Below are 23,916 nucleotides of genomic sequence, written 5' to 3'. Positions count from 1 at the left end.
AGTAGAAACCAACCAAAAGTGACCCCATTTTGGAAACTAGACCCCTTGAGGAATTCATTGCAGTTTTCATGGGGTGCATGCGGCTTTTTGATCAGTTTCTATTCTATTTTTAAGTGGCGTGGTGACTAAAAAAACAGCAATTCTACTATTGTTTTTTATTCTATTTTTTTTACACCGTTCACCGTGCGCTATAAATGACATTCACTTTATTCTGCGGGGCGATACGATTACGGCGATACCATATGTTCATAGTTTTTTTATGTCTTATGGCATTTACACAATAAAATATGTTTTGTAATTAATCATTTACTTTTTGTGTTACCATATTCTAAGAGCCAGAACTTTTTTATTTTTCCATCAATAAAGCCGTGCAAGGACTTGTTTTTTGCGTAACGAACTGTAGTTTTGATTAGTACTATTTTTAGGTACAAGCGACTTTTTTATCTCTTTTTATTCCATTTTTTGGGAGGTGAAGTGACCAAACAATTGTGATTCTGGTACGGTTTATTATTATTTTCTTTTACGGCGTTCACCGCGTGGGATAAATAACATAATGATTTTGTAGTTCAGGCCGTTACAGACGCGGCAATACCAATTATGTATAGTTTATTTGTTTGTTTATATATTTTTATTAATAATAAAGGACTGATAAGGGAAAAAGGGGGATTTTTACTTTTATCACTTTTAAAACTTTTATTTTCTTATTTTTACACATCTTTTTTTTTTACTTTATTACTTTGTCCCACTAGGGGACTTGAGGGCAGGAGGCCCTGATCACAATTCTAATACTTCACTACATGCGTAGTGCAGTGTATTAGAGCTGTCAGCTACTCACTGACAGCAAGCATAGTGGGTCCTGACTTTGTCAGGACCCACTAGGCTTCCGTCGATAGCATAGCCAGACGCCATTGTTAGGTTGCCATAGTCACCATCGCCGGCCGCTATCATGTAGCAGGCCGGCGATGGTAGCTTAACCCCTAAAAAGCTGTGCTCTATATTGAAAGCGGCTTTTAAGGGGTTAATCAGTGGGGACACAGTGATCGGTCCCCGCTGTAGGAGCTGCGGCAACTGCTGTACGAGACAGCAGCTGTCACAGCTCCTGCATGTGTCGGGAAGACGGCCGAAATGGCCGTTACTCCCGCTACGTACTATTCCGTCACTGAGCGTGAACGTGGCGGTCAGCACGACGGAATAGTACGTCGCTGAGCGTTAAGGGGTTAATGCTATAAATATTGTACAGGTAGCTAAAACAAATCTGAATTACACACCAAAAAAATCCCTTCTTCTGTAAAGGGAAAGAATACAAAATAATTATTATATAAATATACCTGTACACAAATATCCTGTGAAATTACAAATGTTAACTACATGGTTGAATACAAGCGTGGGCTGTTTTATTAGGGAGGACATTAAGAAAATTAAAAAGTGGTATCCTAGAGCATACGGATGTAGCCATCTTTAACTTGGCTATGATAACTTGCTGCAGCGTGATATCACACAACAAAAGCTATTGAAAAGTCATTCAAGAAGTCAAGATAAGAGATCTAGCCACTGTTTATGTCATGCGGTAAAAGTCTAGGTAAAGACGGCTCTATCTGTATACACTTGCAATGAAAAACTCAAGCACTCCTTCTGTTGAAATATGCAAAATAGGTTTATTTTAAATAAGGCAATATAAGAGAAAAGGTGTAACGTTTCGGCAACAATCCGGCCTTTATCAAACTCTATTGCCGCTGGTCAATAGAAAAAAACGAAGAGTAAACGACGCTGTGTAGATGGGTAGCTTGTACCATGGGTAAGCTACCCATCTTCACAGCGTCGTTTCCTATTAGGTTTTTTCTATTGACCAGCGGCAATAGAGTTTGATAAAGGCAATAGTATAGATGCGGGTCCTAGCGGTGACCCCCATTCTGGGACCCACATCTATCAGACATTTATGGCATATCCTGTGGATATGTCATAAATGTCTAAGTTTGGAATACTTCTTTAAGCCGGTTTCTGGTGTAAATTACCATATAGTAAATTAGTAAAATAGAAAATTTAGCAACAGGAGCACGTTATTTTAAAAAAGTTGAAAAGGCCCTTGAGACAGCGTGTACGCACGTGAAACGGCAGTAGGCTAATTCCACATCCTGACCGAGATCTTTTCAATAAAGAAGTTTGGTTGCAAGTTCGGTGAGTGCCTCGAAACTTTCTATTTTGTTCTATGCAATGTTGATAAAGGTGTGCACTAGTAATATGATGTGGACATATTGCTGACGTTTATTTAACAAGTTTTATTTAAGATTTCACTGTTATGGGAGATGGGTTGAATTTTCCTGACAGGCTCACAGTGTGAATGTTCTTCTTACTATATATAATTGGGTCTGTGGACATCTCCATATTTGTGCAGAAGTCATGTGAGACAAGTCAACCTTTTACAAGCTTCCGAATCCACATGTTCTTCCTGCATGACCTACTTTTAAAGTCTCTAAGCTTATTACTAAGAAGACTATAGTTTTGATCCATTGCCCATTGTCAGAACTAGCGTAAGATACAATAACTTGGCAGGGCAGAGCAGTTAAACAAATTGAGACAAAGAGAAAAGATGACACTTGTGGTTTTACAGTACATTTTTGAGAGCGTTTAATGAACTAACTGTAGGTTCAGGAACTGCAAATGATAAACACCAGAGTATTCATCACATGTCATTCTTAGGTGTTCAGATGTTGGCTGTAAGGCTTAAGTCACAATAAACTTGGTGTTTGCAATTTGCGGGATCTATAAAAACTGCTCCATCAAATGTATAGGCAGATGTATGAAACTGTATGCCTATATAGTTGTATACATCTGCCATAAACAAAAACAAAAAGTTTTCCGCAGAAAATACGTTACTACACTATACTATACAGTTGGGCAATTGGGAAAGACCCCAATTTTCCTGAAGCTTATCAAAGACTAAACCCCCAAGAGCAAAAGGAAAGTGGAGCATGGAAAGTCGCCCATCCCTGGACCACCAGGGACTTTACTATTACCCCTTAATTATTTAGGCATTGTATGGCGGATTTATTTGGACACTTATTGGCAGTTTCATTTGGGTATAATGTATGGTAGTGTTATGTAAGCACTGTATGGGAGTATTGGCAGTAATGTGTGGGTATTGTGTGGCAGCATAAACATTAAAGAGACTCTGTCACCACATTATAAGTGCCCTGTCTCCTACATAAGGAGATGGGCGCTGTAATGTAGGTGACAGTAATGCTTTTTATTTAAAAAAAACTATCTTTTTTCACAAAGTTAGGAGCGATTTAAGTTTATGCTAATGAGCTTTCTTAATGCCCAAGTGGGCGTACTTTTACTTTCGACCAAGTGGGCGTTGTACAGAGGAGTGCATGACGCTGACCAATCAGCATCATGCACTCCTCTCCATTCATTTACACTGCACTAGCGATATAGATATATCGCTATGTGCAGCCTCATACACAAGCCCTAACATTACTACAGTGTCCTGATAATGAATACACATGGCCATCCAGCCTGGACGTCGTGTGTACTCAGAATCCTGACACTTCTGAATCTTTTTTTGTGAGATTCCGGCAAGTGAAACCAAATCTCGTTTAGCTCCGAGATCTCGCGAGATTTCGTATCCATTGCTGGAATCTCACAAAAAAGAGTCAGAAGTGTCAGGATTCTGAGTACACATGACGTCCAGGCTGGATTTCATGTGTATTCATTATCAGGACAATAGTAATGTTAGGGCTTGTGTATGAGGCTGCACATAGCGATATATCTATATCGCTAGTGCAGTGTAAATGAATGGAGAGGAGTGCATGATGCCGATTGGTCAGCGTCATGCACTCCTCTGTACAACACCCACTTGGTCGAAAGTAAAAGTACGCCCATTTGGGCATTAAGAAAGCTCATTAGCATAAACTTAAATCGCTCCTAACTTTGTGAAAAAAGATCGTTTTTTTTAAATAAAAAGCATTACTGTCACCTACATTACAGCGCCCATCTCCTTATGTAGGAGATAGGTCACTTATAATGTGGTGACAGAGTCTCTTTAAGGTAAAAAATGCATATGTATGTGACGTGATCTGAGTTGTCTATTCGAGTTTGACTAAATATTATAGGAGGCTGCTAGTATGTGCATATTATTTTGTATTGTCTATTAGCGCATATTTCTGTGTCACCTGCAAATATTAATATGATACACATGAGGTATTAGTTGATATTTTGGCCAAAACACGCAAGCTCGCAACCCCGCAAGGGTCCTCATCGTATATACACTACCATTCAAAAGTTTAGGGTCACTTAGAAATTTCCTTATTTTTGAAAGAAAAGCACAGTTTTTTTCAATGAAGATAACATTAAATTAATCAGAAATAAACTCATACATTGTTAATGTGCTAAATGACTATTCTAGTCTGTTTTTTAACCCCTTAATGACCAGGCCATTTTGCACGTTAATGACCAAGGATTATTTTTTGTTTTTTCACGGTCACATTCCAAGAGTCGTAACAGGCATTTGCTGAAGGCAGACCTGGGGGTCTTTGTTAGGCCCCCGGCTGCCATGGAAACCTGACGGCGCCCGCGATTTCTTTGCGGGGGCGCCGATGGGGTGACAGAGGGAGCTCCTTCCCTTTGTCAAACACATTAGATGTCGCTGTCACTATTGACAGCTGCATTTAATGGGTTAAACTGCCGAAATCAGAGCGTGCTTCGATTCCAGCAGTTGCAGCAGGAGCCAGGCTGTGTATAACAGCAATGCTCCTGACGCTGATCGCGTGGGTATACTGGCAGTACCCGCGCCATCACATGACGGATATATCCGTCCTCCTGAGCGAACTAGCAGCTGCAGAGGACGGATATATCCGTCCTTCAGCGTTAAGAGGTTAATGCAATATCTACATAGGTGTATAGAGGCCCATTTCCAGCAAGAAACTGAAGATTTACTACAACGGTGTGTACTACTCCCTTCAGAGGACAGCACACACAGGCTCTAACCAGAGTAGAAAGAGAAGTGGGAGGCCCCGCTGCACAACTGAGCAACAAGACACGTACATTAGAGTCTCTAGTTTGAGAAATAGACGCCTCACAGGTCCTCAACTGGCAGCTTCATTAAATAGTACCCGCAAAACGCCAGTGTCAACGTCTACAGTACAAAGGCGACTCTGGGATGCTGGCCTTCAGGGCAGAGTGGCAAAGAAAAAGCTATATCTGAGACTGGCTGATAAAAGGAAAAGATTAATATGGGGAAAAGCACACAGACATTGGACAGAGGAAGATTGGAAAAAAGTGTTATTAAGTTTGAGGTGTTTGGATCACACAGAAGAACATTTGTGAGATGCAGAACAGCTGAAAAGATGCTGGAAGAGTGCCTGACGCCGTCTGTCAAGCATGGTGGAGGTAATGTGATGTTCTGGGGTTGCTTTGGTGCTGGTAAAGTGGGATATTTGTACAAGGTAAAAGGGATTTTTAATAAGGAAGGCTATCACTCCATTTTGCAACGCCATGCCATACCCTGTGGACAGCGCTTGATTGGAGCCAATTTCATCCTACAACAGGACAATGACCCAAAGCACACCTCCAAATTATGCAAGAACTATTTAGGGAAGAAGCAGGCAGCTGGTATTCTATCTATAATGGGGTGGCCAGCGCAGTCACCAGATCTCAACCCCATAGAGCTGTTGTGGGAGCAGCTTGACCGTACGGTATGCAAGAAGTGCCCATCAAGTCAATCCAACTTGTGGGAGGGGCTTCTGGAAGCATGGGGTGAAATTTCTCCCGATTACCTCAGCAAATTAACAGCTAGAATGCCAAAGGTCTGCAATGCTGTAATTGCTGCAAATGGAGCATTCTTTGACGAAAGCAAAGTTTGAAGGAGAAAATTATTATTTAAAATAAAAATCATTATTTCTAACCTTGTCAATGTCTTGAGTATATTTTCTAGTCATTTTGCAACTCATTTGATAAATATAAGTGTGAGTTTTCACGGAAAACACAAAATTGTCTGGGTGACCCCAAACTTTTGAACGGTAGTGTATATATATATATATATATATATATATATATATATTACAACTGTGAAAAGATGGTGAGCAGGGGATGCTACTTTACTTGTTGCTCATTTTTATTTAAAAGGGCATATTAAAATGAGTCCTTGAAACAAAAAAAAAACTTTAACAATTGTGTTTTTTCAAAATAATTGGAATATAATCAAGTAAATTCAGTTTGCCACCTTATATTTGAAATATCTGGGAAAGTGTTTCTTTTTTTTTTTCTACAGTAACACAATGTAAGCTACACTTCATCATTTTCTCTTGTATTTTACTTTTAAGGTGCAAACCGAAATTAAGAAAACATGGACCAGATGGAATCTTGCTTTTGACTGGAAAAGCACAACACGCTGTGGTAACTTCAGGTATGGCTCTGTCTTGACAAACATGACCCACAGCACTAGCAGCCAGTCACAAATGGTAACCAGCTCTCGTATGGTATTGATCTCCAGCAAAGTCAGTCGAAGTGTCAGCAAACAAGTCGATGGACATATGACTTTGCCTGGATATGTTCGAAGTAATTCTGATCAAGACTGTTTGCCTCAGTGGATCCAAGAAGAGGCCAACGAGGATGATGAGAAACAGGTTGATGATATATCCTTAAAAGAAACATTAAGGCCACTACAATTGAACACAGAGGCAGAAATCAACAGAAATCATTTAGAGGAAACTCTATAATCCATGGTTTTAAAATATGGCCCAATGGATATTTTACCTAAAACGGGTATTTAATGTAATTTTTTATTTTATTATTATTATTATTATTATTATTATTATTATTCTTCATGCAGCCAGTGTCTAACTATGAAAATCATTACTGCATGACTCAGTAATGGAGATGCATTTCTGCATAGACTGAGATGAAGCACAATTACAATTGTTTAAAACAGAAAAAATAAACATATGTAGGGAAGAGAAAAATCTTAAGAAGAATCTGTATTATATATATATATATATATATATATATATATATATATATACATATATATATATATATATATATAAATTTTTACTGTTACTATAATTGTATATTTGAATTAACTGCTGTATTTACATTGCTTACAATAAAAGAGTGGAATGATTGTTAAATCATTACAATTATTTTTGATTGTGCAATATAATATATGAAAAAATTCAAAGAGGGTAGAATAGTGGCCTTGTCGGCAGTTATATGAGCACTACAAATCATTAGATACATTAAATTGTAAGTTCTGCGGGATAGGATCCTTTTTCAATGAAAGATAAGAAAAATAATAACCACTTTAGCCCAACCTATGATTTCACTGCTCATTCTTAATGGCTCTCGACGAAGAAACAACATTCATACAGCCAAATGCATCTATGACTAAACATACAGTACGTCCCAAATATTAATGCAGAAAAGCTGAGGGGTGCACCATCAACATAAATCAGTGAAAACTTTACACCAGGTAACACACGTCCATGACTGTTAGGCGGCAGCATTGTCAGACAGCAAAAAGCTAAAAGCACACCTACCTGTGCAAAAGTGTAGAAATGCTAAATTTGTAAAAATTTCAGTGTGAATTAGATCCAGTAGTGTTTCAAATTCGACAATAAATTCTTTCAAGGAGATTTAACATATCTCAATACAACAGTCTTTGTTGTACTTGTCATGATGTCACAGTTAGTAATAAGTCCTATTTTTTTCTGTATGAAGATGTCAACTATCACATACATTTTCATATACTGACAACATATCCAATACAAACACCAAAATATTTGTTTTAGCTTCTAGGCTTTTATGTTGGGTTTGCCTATCTCTGAAAATAATATGGCTTAAACAATTAGACTGAGGTTTGTGTTTTACAGATCCATAATACGGCGTCTATAGCCTGCAAGGGGCCCCTACTGGAGCTCTAGTAATCCGATATTATATGGCATGCTCCAACACTGTATTAAACTAAGTGTTTTCAAGACATGTTGCATCTTTTTATCTTTTAAGTCACACTATGCCCTATAGGTGGTGGGTTTCTGCTGTTTTTGCTGTCGTTTTCTACATTGACTTCAGTATTTTGGATGTAACTTATATTAATACTTGTTCAAGGTAAGATTTGACACGTGAAAAACACTGAAACTCTCCATATACAATTAGGATTTCAACAATTACGGATAAAGATTTGCCTGTAGGAACATATAAAATGCAGCATATTGTTGACATTCATTATTTGCCTTTTTCTAGCCTTGTAGTAGAGACACTGGATCGGATTAGTTATTCCCATCTCAGACATTTATGGCATATACACAGAATATGACATAAATTAATGATAGATGCTTTGGGACCGATTCCAGGAAGGTAATAAATAGAGAGGTTGCCACACATGTGCGCATCTATCTACATTCTGTTATATGGGAGTTACGAGAGTTATGTGGCCAACTCTTGAACCATATGGAGGCCATAGAAGAGGGTCTCCCACTCAAGACTCCACTCTATTAGCCAGACTCCTGCTATGTGGACCTACTGCAGTCCACCCATGTATTAAATGGATGACCACTCACCTGGCCGGCATGGGATACAAGATTTTTTCTACAGATGCTGCTAGTAGTTTCTAATGCCGAAACCCCCGCGTTTGATACAAAAAGGGTTTTGTGATAAGTCAACCTTTGATTTATTTTGTTGTATAAACTATATTGAAAAAAAGATATGTACCGCATAAATGTCATAATTATCCCCAGCCACATTTTCCAAAATTGGTGACATTTTCATAGCTGTTGGAAAAAGGGAAGATGACATTAAAGACACTTTCCGTATGACTGACTAATAAATGTCAAACCTAGTGTAATTCAGTAGTTCACGGTATTTCATCTACAGCTATTTTTTATAGATACTCTTGAACTGGAATTTTTTAATTTCTGACTTGAAGGACATTTACATATGGATTTTAGAAAAAATTTCAAATGGTATTAGTAATAACATAATTCTACATTAGAATGTTGTTGTTTTTTATGTATACCTAATAAGACGTGCCTTTATAGAGATCAAGGCTTTCTATTCTATTATAAAAATGTAGTACTAAAGTTTGATTTCCCATACAAAAACATATCAGAAAAGGTTACTTTTTTTTCTAGTTTTAATACTGTTTAAAAATGCATCCAGTGTTCCCTTTGGAGAAATATTAACATACTCAGGAATTGCATAATTTTAAGTTCTCTTATATACATGTAATATCAGAATCTTTTCATTTATCTGCAAGGACACATTTTGTCAATATGCGGCAGGTACAGAAAATAAAATGAGATCTGCTAGTTGATAGATCTACTGGGTAACTATAAGCAATTTAAAATTCCCAGTAGTGCAACATTAAAGAGGACCTGTCAGCTCGCTAGACATAAATGTTTTAGTAAATACTTGTATTTCCCATAAATTAATAATGCTAGCGAATATATTCTTAGAACACTGCATTGTGTTGTTCTTGCAAAGGTATAAAGAAATTGTAAACTGAATGTTACTATTACCCTTATCAATAGGGAGTTTCCCTAAACTATCTCACGCTATCCAATCAGAGCCGTCAGGTCCTTTTTAAAACATAGTAAAAAGAGTAAGAAGATTCTGCACCTTCTTTGTACATATGATAAATTCATGCCATATCAATGTATTGCATTCAATAGAATAACAAGTACATTAGTGCTCATGGGGCTCCCTAGCAATTTTTTTTATGGGGCTCATGTACATCCAGTCAGGTCCAGAATTATTTGGATAGTGACACAATCTTCATGATTTTGGCTCTGAATGCAAACACATTGGATTTGAAATGAAACAACGGAGATGCAATTGAAGTGTAGACTTTCAGATTTAATTCAAGGGGTTGAGAAAGGATTTTTTTTTTAATACTTTGTAAAAAATCCTTTGCAGGGAATGACTGCCTGAAGTCTGGAACCCATGGGCATTACCAAACACTGGGTTTCCTCCTTTGTGATGCTTTGCCAGGCCTTTACTGCAGCTGTCTTCAGTTGTTGCTTGTTTGTGGGTCTTACGGCCTTAAGTTTTGTCTAACTCTTTTCCCAACCACCCCACGTAGATTAACGGGCTGCAGCACTGGTCCTTGTGCCTGCAGCCCGTTAATCTACGTGTGCTCATAACAGAGCGCACAGGTATTCCCCGCAGCCCAGCATCTCCCAGTACAGGCTTCTACTAGCAGCCTTAGTACTGGGGGAAAACATTGGGTCGGATGACAGTGGTGATCCCTGCCGATTAACCCCTTAAATGCGTCAGTCAATAGTGACCGCCGCATTTGTTGTTATAACAACATCGGCACTACGCGGCGCGATTGCAGGGGGCCGATGGCTGCTATGGCAACTGGAGCCTTAGGCCTTCCATCTGCCAGAGGCAGGACCTAATATTCCCCCTGTCAGTGTAAAACTGACACGTATAATACCCTGCAATACATAAGTATTGCAGGGTATAATAACAACGATCCAACAAAAATTGGATCTTCAAGTCCCTAGTGGGACTAAAAAAACAAAAAAAGTTCAAATAAATTACCAAAAAAATTACAAAAATTAAAAAATTAAAGTTCAAAGTAATAAAATTATAAGGGAAAAAGGGTGATTTTTAAAATCCTTTATTATTAGAAAAAAAATGAAAAACATAAATAAACTGTGCATTATTGGTATCGCCGTGTCCGTATTGGCCTAAACTATAAAAATATATTCTAATTTATCCCGCACAATGACCGCCATAAAAAAAATATTAAAAAAACCAATACCAGAATCGCTATTTTTAGTCACTTCAGCTACCAAAAAAATTAATAAATAGGGATCAGAAAGTTGCATGTACCCAAAAACTGTACCAATAAAAACTACAGTTTGTTCCTCAAAAAAACAAGCCCTCACACAGCTTTCTTGATGGAAAAAGAAAAAAAATGTCACTCTTAGAATATGGCGACACAAAAACAAAAACCGTGATTTTATCGTGCAAACACTGTAAAACATAAAAAACCTATATACATATGGTATCGCCGTAATCGTATCGACCCACATAATAAATTAAATATGTCATTTATAATGCACGGTGAACGCCGTAATAAAAAAAGATTAAAAAACAATAGAAGTTTTGACGGCCTAATTACAGTAAATTCAGCAAAAAACCTATGGGATCAAAATGCTCACTATACAACTAGATAAATTCTTTTTAGGGCTGTAGTTTCCCAAATGGGGTCACTTCTGGGAGGTGTCCACTGTTTTGGTCCCTCAGGGGCTTTGCAAATAGGACATGACACCCGAAAACGAATCCAGTAAACTTGAGTTCTAAAAGCCAAAAGTCCTGCCATGGGTCCAAACAGCCGTTTATTACCACATATGGGTATTGCCGTATTCAGGAGAAATTGCTTTACAAATCTTGCGGTGCTTTTTCTACTTTATTCCTTGTAAAAATTTATAATTTCTAAGTTTTATTGGAAAAAATGATAGAACTGTGGGGTTAAAATGCTCACTATACCCCTTGATAAATTCCTTGAGGGGTCTAGTTTCCCAAATGGTGTCTTTTTGGGGGTGTTTCCACTGTTTTGGCTCCACAAGACCTCTTCAAACCTGACATGGTGCCTAAAATATATTCTAATGAGTCCCCAAAATCCTCTAGGTGCTCCTTTGCTTCTGATGCCTGTGCTTCAGTCTATTAGCACACTAGGGCCACATGTGGGATATTTCTAAAAACTGCAGTATCTGGGAAATAAATATTGAATTGCGCTTCTCTGGTAAAACCTTTTGTGTTACAGAAAAAAATGGATTGAAATGGACTTTCTGACTAAAAAAAAAATTTGTAAATTTCCCTTATACTTTGTTCTACTTCATGTGAAACACTTAAAGGGTTAAGAAACTTTCTAAATGCTGTTCAGAAAACTTTGAGGGGTGCAGTTTTTAAAATTGGGTTACTTATGAGGGTTTCTAATATATAAGGCCCTCAAAGCCACTTCACAACTCAACTGTTCCCTAATAAAATGGGCTTTTGAAATTTTTCTTGAAAATGTGACAAAATTCCTGCCAAAGTTCCAAGCCTTGTAACGTCATACAAAAAAAAAGGATGCTCAAAAAACGATGCCAACCTAAAATAGACATATGGAAAATGTTAATTAGTAACTATTTTATGTGGTATTGCCATCTGTTTTACAAGCAGATACATTTAAATTTAGAAAAATTCACATTTTTGCAAATTTTCTCTAAAGTTTGGTGTTTTCACAAGCAAATACTGAATTTATTGATCAAATTTTTCCACTAACATAAAGTACAATATGTCACAAGAAAACAATCTCAGAATCGCTTGGATAGGTAAAAGCATTCCTATGTTCTTACCACATAAAGTGACACATGTCAGATTTGAAAAAATCGGCTGTGTCCACAAAGCCAAAACAGGCTCAGTCCTGCAGGCGTTAAGCAAGTGAAATGCATGCTCGATCGGGTAGAGATCTGATGATTTACTTGGCCATTGCAGAATATTCCACTTTTTTGCCTTAAAAAACTCCTGGGTTGCTTTCGCAGTATGTTTTGAGTCATTGTCCATCTGTACTGTGAAGTGACGTCAAATCAACCTTGCTGCATTTGGTTGAATCTGAGCAGAAAGTATATCCCTGAACACTTCAGAATTCATCCGACTACTTCTGTCTTTAGTCACATCATCAATAAACCCTAGTGACCCAGTGCCTTTGGCAGCCATGCATGCCCATGCCATCACACTGAAGCTGATTAATGGTTTGCACCCTGTGGTGAACCCTCTGTATTTGCTCTCATAAAGTCTTCTCTTTGCGGTAAACTTAGATACTAATACATCTACTTCCAGGAGAGTGTTCTTCTCTTGGGTAGATGTTGTGAAGGGGTTTTTCTTCACCATGGAAAGGATTCTGTGATAATACACCACTGTTGCCTTCTGTGAACGTCCAGGCCTTTTGGAGTTCACGAAATCACCAGTGCGCCCTTTTTTTTTTCCAGAATGTACCAAACTGTTGATTTGGCCACTCCTAACATTTGTGCTATCTCTCTGATGGATTCTTCATTTTTTTCCGCTTAACGATGGTCTGTTTCACTTGCATTGAGAGCTCCTTTGACCTCATGTTGTGGGTTCACAGCAACAGCTTCCAAGTGCAAATGCCACACCTGAAATCAACTCCAGATCTTTTACCTGCTTAATTGATGGATTAACGAGAGAATAGCCCATGCAGCCCATTAAATAGCTTTTGAGATAATTGTCCAATTACCTTTGGTACCCAGAAAAAGAGGCAGCTACATATTAAAGAGCTGTAATTCCTAAACCCTTCCTTAAATTAGGATGTGAATACCCTCAAATTAAATCTGAGAGTGTGCACTTTAAGCCAATATTGGTTATATAACTATATATTCAATATGTTTTGATAAACAGCTACAATGCCAAAACTTGTGTCACTGTCCAAATAATTCTGGACCTAACTGTATATACAGACATAGGCAGCTACATTTACCTACAGTACATTTATGTTCAGTGACAGACACAGACAACTGAGGGCCCCTGTGCAAGTACAATATATGGACCTGTTGCTCTTCAATATCTCATCATAGATCGCCCCCTTACGTCTCTCTAACAATCCATCAGTAATTGTTAGCCATAAAATTCATCATCTCAGGCATTTACATGCAAACTAACAGACATAAGAGTGTTTCTATAAGGTGACAGTGGACCCCTTACCTACTGGGCACCCGTGCAGCTGCACAGGTTGCATCAATGGTATGTCTATCCCTGTGTATGTTATAACATGTACAAACACACACAAACACACAGCTGTATATGAACACACAGATGTATATAGAAAAAATATATAGAAAGAAATATATACACATATCAGTGAATAAATGTGATATACCGAGACATACACCTGTTAACATTCTGACATAGCACCACGGCACAATATTCTCTATAGAATCACAGTTAAAGCTATTGACTTAAAAGGCATTTAGGAAGCTTTTTATGCGATCGATTAACAAAGGTGCAACGAGATATGGTTCAGTAGACAATTAGAATTTTTCTGAATGACAGATGCAGATTTTGTGCCCCCTAGATACATGGATTATATTTATAAAAAAATGATAGATGCATCCTTAGATTTTTGAAATCTTTCTTTAGTTCTGACATGAAAGAAAATAATATCTTCCTTTAAAGTAATATTTTTATATTTCCTCATCTAACTATGAGAGAGGTATGAAGATAATGTACTGCACATTTATTCACATATTACCTGTAGAAAATTCCTCTTTTTGCGAAGTTATTAAAATACTATTCTTGCTTTGGAATCATTTGTTCTGTATAAAAAGACAGCACGGTGCCTTCAGTTTCTAATATATATATATGTATATATATATATATATAGATAAATATATATTACAGCACAGGTTTTATTATTATTAATATCACTATTATTATCCATTGATAATAACAGCATGCTATTACAGAATGAGCGTCGTTAATAAACTTTTCCACTTACTTTTTGTTCATAGGTTTAAAGAGGCTCTGTCACCAGATTTTGCAACCCCTATCTGCTATTGCAGCAGATAGGCGCTGCAATGTAGATTACAGTAACATTTTCATTTTTAAAAAACGAGCACTTTTGGCCAAGTTATGACCATTTTTGTATTTATGCAAATGAGGCTTGCAAAAGTCCAAGTGGGCGTGTTTAAAGTAAAAGTCCAACTGGGCGTGTATTATGTGTGTTACATCTGGGCATGTTTACTTCTTTTACTAGCTGGGCGTTCTGACGAGAAGTATGATCCACTTCTCTTCAGAACGCCCAGCTTCTGGCAGTGCAGACACACAGCGTGTTCTCGAGAGATCACGCTGTGACATCACTCACTTCCTGCCCCAGGTCCTGCATCGTGTCGGCCACATCGGCACCAGAGGCTACAGTTGATTCTGCAGCAGCATCAGCGTTTGCAGGTAAGTAGCTACATCGACTTACCTGCAAACGCCGATGCTGCTGCAGAATCAACTGTAGCCTCTGGTGCCGATGTGTCCTCGCTCGTCCGACACGATGCCGTGTCTCGAGAACACGCTGCCTGCACTGCCAGAAGCTGGGCGTTCTGAAGAGAAGTGGATGATACTTCTCGTCAGAACGCCCAGCTAGTAAAAGTAGTAAAAATGTCCCGATGTACGCACATAATACACGCCCAGTTGGACTTTTACTTTAAACACGCCCACTTGGACTTTTGCAAGCCTCATTTGCATAAATACAAAAATGGTCATAACTTGGCCAAAAATGCTCGTTTTTTAAAAATAAAAACGTTACTGTAATCTACATTGCAGCGCCTATCTGCTGCAATAGCAGATAGGGGTTGCAAAATCTGGTGACAGAGCCTCTTTAATGCTTCTGTTTTCTCCTGATAAGTTTCAAAGAGCATGTTGATTAATTTAATGAATGTGTATAAACGTGTTAAAGCAAAGATGGAAGTTTTCCAATTTGCATTCATGAATATGTATAGAACATTATGCAACACCCATGAGTCCACAGCTGGAAGGAAAGGAGTAAACCTCCACTTTTTTTTTTATAACTGTTACTTAAAGGGTTGTCCCATGAGGGCAACCTTTTGAAATGTATTTTAAGGGTATATAGATTGACGTAATTGAAGGAGGGGTTCATTACTCGGGACGCACTCTTATGAGCTAGTTCTAAGAAATGCTAAGAAAGCGTAGCCCTTGCTCTGGCAGACCTGGCCCTTCCAGTAGTACAAATAAATGGCCGGCATGTAACACTACATTTACATGTAGGGGAAATGTAAGACTGGCCACACTAATCCCTGTTGATCTTTACTGATCAAGTCTTGACTCACTCCTCCCTCCTCCTGAATGGAAGCACAGACATGGAATTCCAACAACTGGTGTGAAAACAGTAAAGGTTTAACCCTTTCTTGCATCTATATATATGGGGATAGTGGGCTCACAGAAAAAAAAGAGCTGTAGCCCCCAAGCCCAGCCAGAGGAGAGCCTCTGTGATTTACAACAACTCTTCTGAAGCAAAGACAGGAGGTAATTCTGGTCCTGGCTTTTAAGCGTTTCAGCACACGATCAACAGTGGTTATGCAGTCTACTAATTAAAAAAAGTTATATAAATTAAGCGATCCATAAAAAATAGACATAATATACTAATAATATACTAATAATATACTCATTTATAGTTAAAGTACCTTGTGCCTCCTTTTTAGCATTTCCACTGCAGATCTTTCGATTCCCAGTCCCCTCTGCATCCTCTAAAATGGGCACCAGCTTCTCAGACTACACTATTCACACTATGCTTCGGTAGTCTAGGATGCTTCCCCCTGCTCTCAGATGGACAAGTGATGATGAATTGCAAGAGACCTGCAGGGGATAAGACATCATCAGTGTTGGTTCATCCGGGAGCAGGAAGAGTGTCTCAGAATAATAAACCACAGTGTGCATAGGTTAGTCTGAAACACTGGGGGCCATTTTAGATGAATGCAGTGGGGACCATGAGTCGCCAGATCCACAGCAGAAATGCTAAAAAAAAAAAGGAGGGCACCAGATATTAAGACTTTATTCACACACAGGGTTTAACTTCATTTTTGGTGATGTTTTTGGTGGCATTTTTTTGCGTTTGTAAAGTATAAGAAAGCCTACATACACAGCAATTTCCGCTGCATATTTTGCAGCAAATTCACAACAAATAAGCAACAGATCTATGGCAAAATATGCATATGTTCCATGCAGATTTTGTTTCTAATATAGCAGCGGATATTTAAAGCAGGTTTCAGCCTATGGGTTGCAAAGGGTGAAATCCGCAGTGTAAATCCACTGCTTCTCCGCAACAGAATGAGCATGCTGTGGAATATAAATTCTGCTCCTCACATTATTTTCCACACAGATTTTTTTTGTCTGCAATGTGCGCACTAACTAAAATAATCATCTATACAAATCAATGAGATACTTTTGCTGCAGATTTCCGCTACGGACTGTCCGCCACGTCTGAATGTGCTCTAAAAGTTGAGCATATCCTAAAAGATAACTGCATAAAAACATGCTTCTCAAATATTTTATGTTTGATACAGTACACCATTGGGTTGATATTTTTGTACATAATAAATAGGTAGGCTATCGCTACTGATAAATAACCAGGCAAAATATTATATATGCATGCAGCAGCAGAACTGATATATGTTAATACTTGATGTATTGTACTGATCATGAGTTATAGCCCATTCTTGTCCAAATCTGCTTACAAAACTCTGCTGGCTTTTGTGCTGATATCTCCCAGAATGCATTGCTTATCAAGAGTCTGTACAAAGCGTTCTTCAGTGATTTTCATTCTGGGATGTATTGACTTAATCAAAAGGTACTGTACAATAATTGAATGTACTAAGGAAACACTAACCATATCGAGGGCTGTGCATTATAGAAGCTCATTTAAATTGATAGCGATTTGTCTGTTGACAGCTTCGTATTTCAAGTAGCAGAAAGTCGAAATTGGAAAGCAGCTCTGGTATGTAACTGACGATCAGTAAAAGATAAATTATGCTGTATAGTTATAGGCTTTACTTTTATGCAGAATAAATCTACAAGGATTTTCCCGAAATGATTTTTATGGCTTAGCCAGTGGATATGCCATACAAATTGAGAGTGCTGGGACATACACTAGCCCCGGGGTCAGGACCTGTGCATGCAATATCATTCTCTATTATAGTCTATGGATAACATAGATTGGTTAGCCAATAAAGATATCATACCTACTATACTTTTATCTTTTTTGACACAAAAGTATTTAACATTGCATTATGTTTCTGGCTAACACGGTACTACACTATTTTTTTACTGTACTTCGTGAAAATGGCGGATACCCCAATGTACGGAACGCATTTTATTGTTAGCCAATAAAGTTATCATACCTACTATACATTTGTCTTTTTTGACACAAAAGTATTTAACATTGCAGTCTATGGATAAAAATGAAATAGATGAGTACACTTAGACTCTGGACAAGCAAGGAATGCAGGGAGATTTGATCTCAGTAATTTGAAGACTTGTTTATACAGCTGTAGAAGAGAATGTACTATAAAAAAAATGCTGTAACAATGTGCTACAATATGTCACATCAGTCCATATCATGACTATACATAAAGTAAGGTGTCATCCGTCTGACTCAAATCGATCTGCCGTAAAATGCCAACAAGTGGAAAGCCTATTTTGGTATAATTCTTAACTATAGCAGTTTCTGGTAGTGTGATATATTCTGGTTTTAATGCAGGACACAAATGTATACAATGTATACCTTTTCAGTATATGTAGTGTAGGACTGAGGAATAGTTTTGGATCTCATTTATTTACTGCAAAATATGTGTTTTCAATTAAATGCATTAAAGATGTATAAGGAAAACATTAAAAGTAATGAAGAAGAATGATTTTATAAAAAAAAAAAAATCCTTGTATCCCTAACATCTTTAAAGAGAACCTGTCACCTGCCCGAAAAACTGCAGTTGACATCTCCATTAGATTGCAGATGCCTCACACATTCTAATGCTTTTTCTTTTTTTCTTCCAGCACCCACTGTGCCTGAGATATCGTGGCCGTTAGTTATGATGTCTGATATGCAAAATGGCCTTTGACGGTCAAGTGGGCGGTTACACCTTATCAAGTGACAGGTGTTACCCGCCCACTTGACAGTCAAAGGCCTCATTTGCATATCGGACACCAAAAGTAACTGCACCGATATCTCAGGAACGGTGAGGGCTATAAGAAAAAAAAAAGCATCAGAATCTGCAAGGCGCCGGCAATCTAACTGAGCTGTTATCTTATCTATTATCTTTTTTTCTCTTTTCAACTTGGTTACTACATAAATGTAAATTATATGCATTTTATAAACTTTTTAAATGACTTTTGGAAGTTTCATGTTTATATACATAGAACACTAATGAAAATATTACAATTGTATTGTGAAAATTCATTCCCCCAAAATGTTACTTATAATGTAAGTGCAATTTGAAATTTATAGCATGGTCTTTACCCAATAAATTAATAAGTGACTTGATTTCTTTACTTGCTTAACTTTTTGAGCTGAATTAAATTACTAAACCTAGATAAACTTTTAAGGAAGTACTGATAGAGATTGTTTTCATTGACATGGCCCATGAGATGGGGGCCATGTTGTTGTCTTCATAGTGTTCAAATATAGCAAAAGACGTGCTGCAGAAATGCAAAAAAATTAAGGAATTAAATTAAGGTAAGGAAAGCTGTCACAATTACACTTAAACTGTGGCTAAATGATTTACAATTGTATATTTGTGAAGGGTGCGTATGGGGTGATGGGGTGTACAGGCAAATCTGAAAACATGTAGATGATTAAGCTACGGCCAGACGTAGCCAAATAAATCCACCGAGGATTTCGCCACACTTCAGAAGCAAATTAGCGGCGATTCCACTACAAAATATGCTTATGGTATATGCGGATTCTGCCATAGATTGTGTTCTGGATTCACTGTGGATTTCACCTTATACATTAAAAGGATGAAATTTGTGGTGAAAATCCATTTTGCAGGAAAAGGAGAATACTGAGGATGTGAAATTTGACAGCATGCTCATATTTCTGTGCAGAATTTTTCCATTATGTGTGAATAGACTTACATTGCAGCAAATTTGCAGTGCGGAATCTGTAATGCAAGTCCGCCACAATTCTGCTTTGACTGAACATGGCCTTATAGTACAGGCTCTATGCCTCTCAAATATAATTCAGGCAAACAGCTTGCAGCTGCTTCCTCACTGAGAAAGTCGCTAACAAATACAGTTGATATCAGTAAAGGTAATCTGATTGACATGTTATAAAACAAGTACACTGTAAAACCACATTGACACTTATAATACATTATCCAAGAGTTCAAACAATGTTCTGACATGAAGTCATTAATTATGCAATGTATACATGAACAAGAGCAAAAGAACAGAATAATATGCAGCAAACCCAAAGGAATACTATACATATTTCATTGTAGCAAAACGTTTTCTAAAGTTGCAACTGATGTATTTTTCATGCGACTTTATGGATTATCTAATAAGAAAATACCCAGGGTTGCTTACTGAGGTGAAGACATGTCCTCTCTAATTATAGGAATTAGTCTTCAAATGGCCAGGATTAATATTGTCTTTTGTAACCTCTAAGCTTTTATAACAGCCAGAATCTAAAACTGTCCTCTATTTGAATTCAATTAATAAAAGGATTTTGGGATAAAAACAATATTTAAAAGGTAGAATTCATTATGCGCTTTGTTACCAATCTCTATCTATAACATATATAGAAACAGCAGCAGCATGGAGGACATTACACAGCAGTAATGAGCAGAGTAGCTGTAAATCCAGCACTGGGATGAGATATAACACTTACTAGGAAGCTGCAGCAGTGTTTCTGTCTGTGTATCTCTCTCTGCCCCTCTCTCACTTAGGGTTGCAACTTTTTCAACCAAAAATTTCAGCCAGACTTTCACGAGTAAATCCTAGATGTAGTTTTCGGGGCGTGGCTTCACAAGTAGTATTTTTTCAGATCTATCTACTATATGCATTTCCACCATTTCACGACATATTCCCAGAACGTAAAGAAAGTGGCTTTTGATAATTATACAAAAGTCATGCAAATCAGACATGATAGAGCTCTACGGCCCCACACGAAAAATGAAAACGTTACAGAAGGAACAGGCATCTTTGGCAGTTAATTTATGTAGATCACATCCCGCAGGCCGCTTGTTTGAGGCGGCTGTAATGTCAGGATAGGGAGACAGACAGGTGAGCCCTAATCTACCCGCCACTCAGTCCCTGCCTACTTGCACAGCCCGTCCTAGGCGATGGCGTACAACGGTCCCTACGCTCAATATGTGCACGACAGACAAACAAGACAAGGGAACACAAAAGCAAGGAATGTGGGGCAGTTGCCCACGGCAACACTGTGAGCAACAGAGTAGTGGACGAGCCGAGTCAAACCAGGAGTGTACGTGGTAACAAATGCAGAACAGGAGAATAGTCAGTCAAGCCAGGGTCAATATGAAGCAGAGGTCAATACTAACAGCAGGAACAGCAGAGCCAGGAAACAGGAGAATCACAGGCAAAGGACAAGCAGCAAATAAAGGTATAAGTGGACCAAGGGCGGGAGCTAGAAATGTCTGGCCAGGCTGCGATAGGCTCTCCCACTCCTCAGCCTACCAGCCTGAGTGGTAGTAGATCGAGTCACTCTAGCAGACCTAGGAACAGATGCAGGCTGATTAACCACGGGCGTTGACACAGAAGCTGTGTCAGGCAAATCCTTCACAGTACCCCCCCTTTTATGAGGGGCCACTGGACCCTTCCTAGGTGGACCTGGCCTGTTGGGGAACCGAAGATGGAACTTCTTCAGCAATAACCCGGTGTGAACATCCCGGGCGGGTACACAAGTCCTCTTCTCAGGCCCGTATCCTCTCCAATGGATCAGGTACTGGAGGGAGCCTTGGACTATCCTGCTGTACACAATCTTGGCCACCTCGAATTCTACCCCTTCAGGGGTAAGAACAGGGACCGGAGGTTTCCTTGAGGTAGCCAAGGACGGGGAGCATGGAACACATGGAACACATGTATTTGAAAAGCCGGGGGTAACTCCAGCTGGATGGAGACAGCGTTAATGACCTCAATGACCTTGTACGGCCCTATATACTGGGGAGCAAATTTTTTGGACGGAACTTTAAGGCGCTAATTTTTTGAAGACATCCTCACCGGATCCCCGACCACAAACAAGGGGTTAGCAGAACATATTTTACCTGCCTGAGTCTTTTGTATGCTCTGGGACGCCTCAAGGTTCTTCTGAACCTGGGAACAGACTGTGCACAGTTCCCGATGAATGACATCTACCTCGGGATTGTTGGAACCACCAGGTTAAACGGAGGAGAACCGTGGATTAAATCCAAAATTACAGGAAAAGAGGGAGACCCCTGACGAGTTACTGACCCGGTTATTGAGGGAAAATTCGGCGACAGGAATGAAGGAGACCCAATTATCTTGGCAGTCAGAGATAAAACACCTTAAATATTGTTCTAGAGACTGATTAGTCCTCTCGATTTGGGCATTAGTTTCAGGATGGAAGGCCGAGGAGAAGGACAGATCAATTTCCAACATCTTACAGAAAGCCCTCCAAAACAATGAAACAAACTGTATCCCTCTGTCAGAAACAATATTGACAGGATCCCCATGGAGACGCAGGATGTGTTTGACAAACAAGGTAGCTAATGTCTTGGCATTAGGTAGTTTCTTGAGGGGCACAAAGTGGCACATCTTACTGAAGCAGTCTACTACAACCCACACCACCGTCTTGCCTTGGAAAGGAGGCAGATCGGTGATAAAATCCATGGAGATATGCATCCAAGGTCTCTGGAGAATGGGCAAAGAACATAGTTAGCCCGCTGGTCGGGACCTGGGAGTCTTGGACCTAGCACAAATTTCACAAGCGGCGACGTAGGTCCTAACGTCTTAAAGCAGCCCAGGCCACCAATAGGTTCTAGAAATTAGGTGCTTGGTACCCAGGATGCCTGGATGGCCAGATAATGCAGAGTCATGATTCTCCCTGAGTACCCTTAGCCGAAATTGCAGGGGAAAAAACAGCTTGTTCTCAGGAAGGTTCTCGGGAGCTGAACCTTGATCAGCCACAATTTCGGAGACTAAGTCAGAATCAATAGAGGATATAATTATACCTGGGGCAAAACACAAGCAGGATCCTCCTCCGGAGTAGGTCTGGCCATGAAGCTACGTGACAGTGCATCAGCTTTAATATTTTTAGACCCAGCCCTATAGGTGACCACAAAGTTGAATACAGTAAAAAACAACGCCCATCGAGCTTGTCTCGGGTTTAACCTCCGGGCAGATTCTAGAAAAAACAGATTCTTGTGGTTGGTAAGGACCGTTACCTGGTGCCTAGCCCCCTCCAGGAAGTGGCGCCACTCTTCAAATGCCCATTTAATGGCTAAGAGTTTGCGGTTGCCAACATCGTAGTTACTCTCAGTGGGGGAGAACTTCCTGGAGAAGTAGGCACAGGGACGGAGATGGGTGAGAGACCTAGTACCCTGGGACAAGACAGCACCCACTCCCACCTCAGAGGCGTCAACCTCCACGATGAATGGCTCCATCTGGTTAGGCTGAATCAGCACTGGGACAGAGATAAAGCACCTCTAAAGGACCTCAAAAGCCTGGACCGCCTCTGGAGGCCAGTGGAGGAGATCGGCACCATTGCGAGTAAGGTCCGTAAGAGGCTTAGCGATGACCGAGAAGTTAGCAATAAATCTCCTATAATATTTAGCAAACTCCAGGAAGCACTGTAAAGCCTTCAGGGAGGCAGGTCGGACCCATTCAGGCACAGCCTGAACCTTGGCAGGGTCCATGCGGTATTCGTTACGAGTCGTTCACTTGATGCTTGCCATCCCCACAGTAGAAGCAGAGACTATTTTTCATGCGGAACTCTCTACGTTGTTGGGGAGACACGGAGGCCCTGAATTGCAATGGTTCATCCGAGTTTTCCGTGGAAGAAAAAAGCAACGGAGCCTCGGGGGCAATCATAGGGGAGCAAGAGGAGAATGCACAAAAACGTTCAAGTCGTCGTTCCCTGAGACGTCGGTCAAGTCGTACCGCTAAAGCCATAACCTGATCTAGAGAGTCAGAAGAGGGATAACTAACTAACAGGTCTTTCAAAGCGTTCGACAGACCCAATCTAAACTGACACCTCAAGGCAGGGTCATTCCACCAAGAAGCTACACACCACTTCCTAAAGTCAGAACAGTACTCCTCAACGGGTCTCTTACCCTGACGTTAGGTCACCAGCTGACTCTTGGCAAAGGCAGTCTTGTCAGTCTCGTCATAGAGGAGTCCGAGAGCCGGAAAAAAAGGTCAACAGAAGAGAGT

General features: G+C 39.3%; 1 protein-coding gene across 2 annotated transcripts in view; it reads left to right on the top strand.

The window, feature by feature from the left end:
- The window catches only part of PTH2R (parathyroid hormone 2 receptor), a 487,305-nt gene extending 480,341 nt beyond the window's left edge, over positions 1–6,964 (top strand). The window contains exons 13-14 of one of the 2 annotated variants that reach the window (XM_075829904.1): positions 6,321–6,403; positions 6,491–6,964. In XM_075829904.1, coding sequence (XP_075686019.1) covers positions 6,321–6,403; positions 6,491–6,716 — 309 coding nt within the window. In that variant the 3' untranslated portion in view covers positions 6,717–6,964. Of the gene's footprint in view, positions 1–6,320 lie in introns of both variants that reach the window. The other variant, XM_075829903.1, reaches the window with a different exon arrangement.
- The last annotated feature ends 16,952 nt before the right edge of the window (positions 6,965–23,916 follow it).

Source organism: Rhinoderma darwinii, chromosome 6, assembly GCF_050947455.1.
Source record: "Rhinoderma darwinii isolate aRhiDar2 chromosome 6, aRhiDar2.hap1, whole genome shotgun sequence".
Classification (NCBI taxonomy): domain Eukaryota; kingdom Metazoa; phylum Chordata; class Amphibia; order Anura; family Rhinodermatidae; genus Rhinoderma; species Rhinoderma darwinii.
The sequence above is the reverse complement of the archived record's forward strand: the minus strand, read 5'-3'. Positions and strand labels throughout refer to the sequence as shown.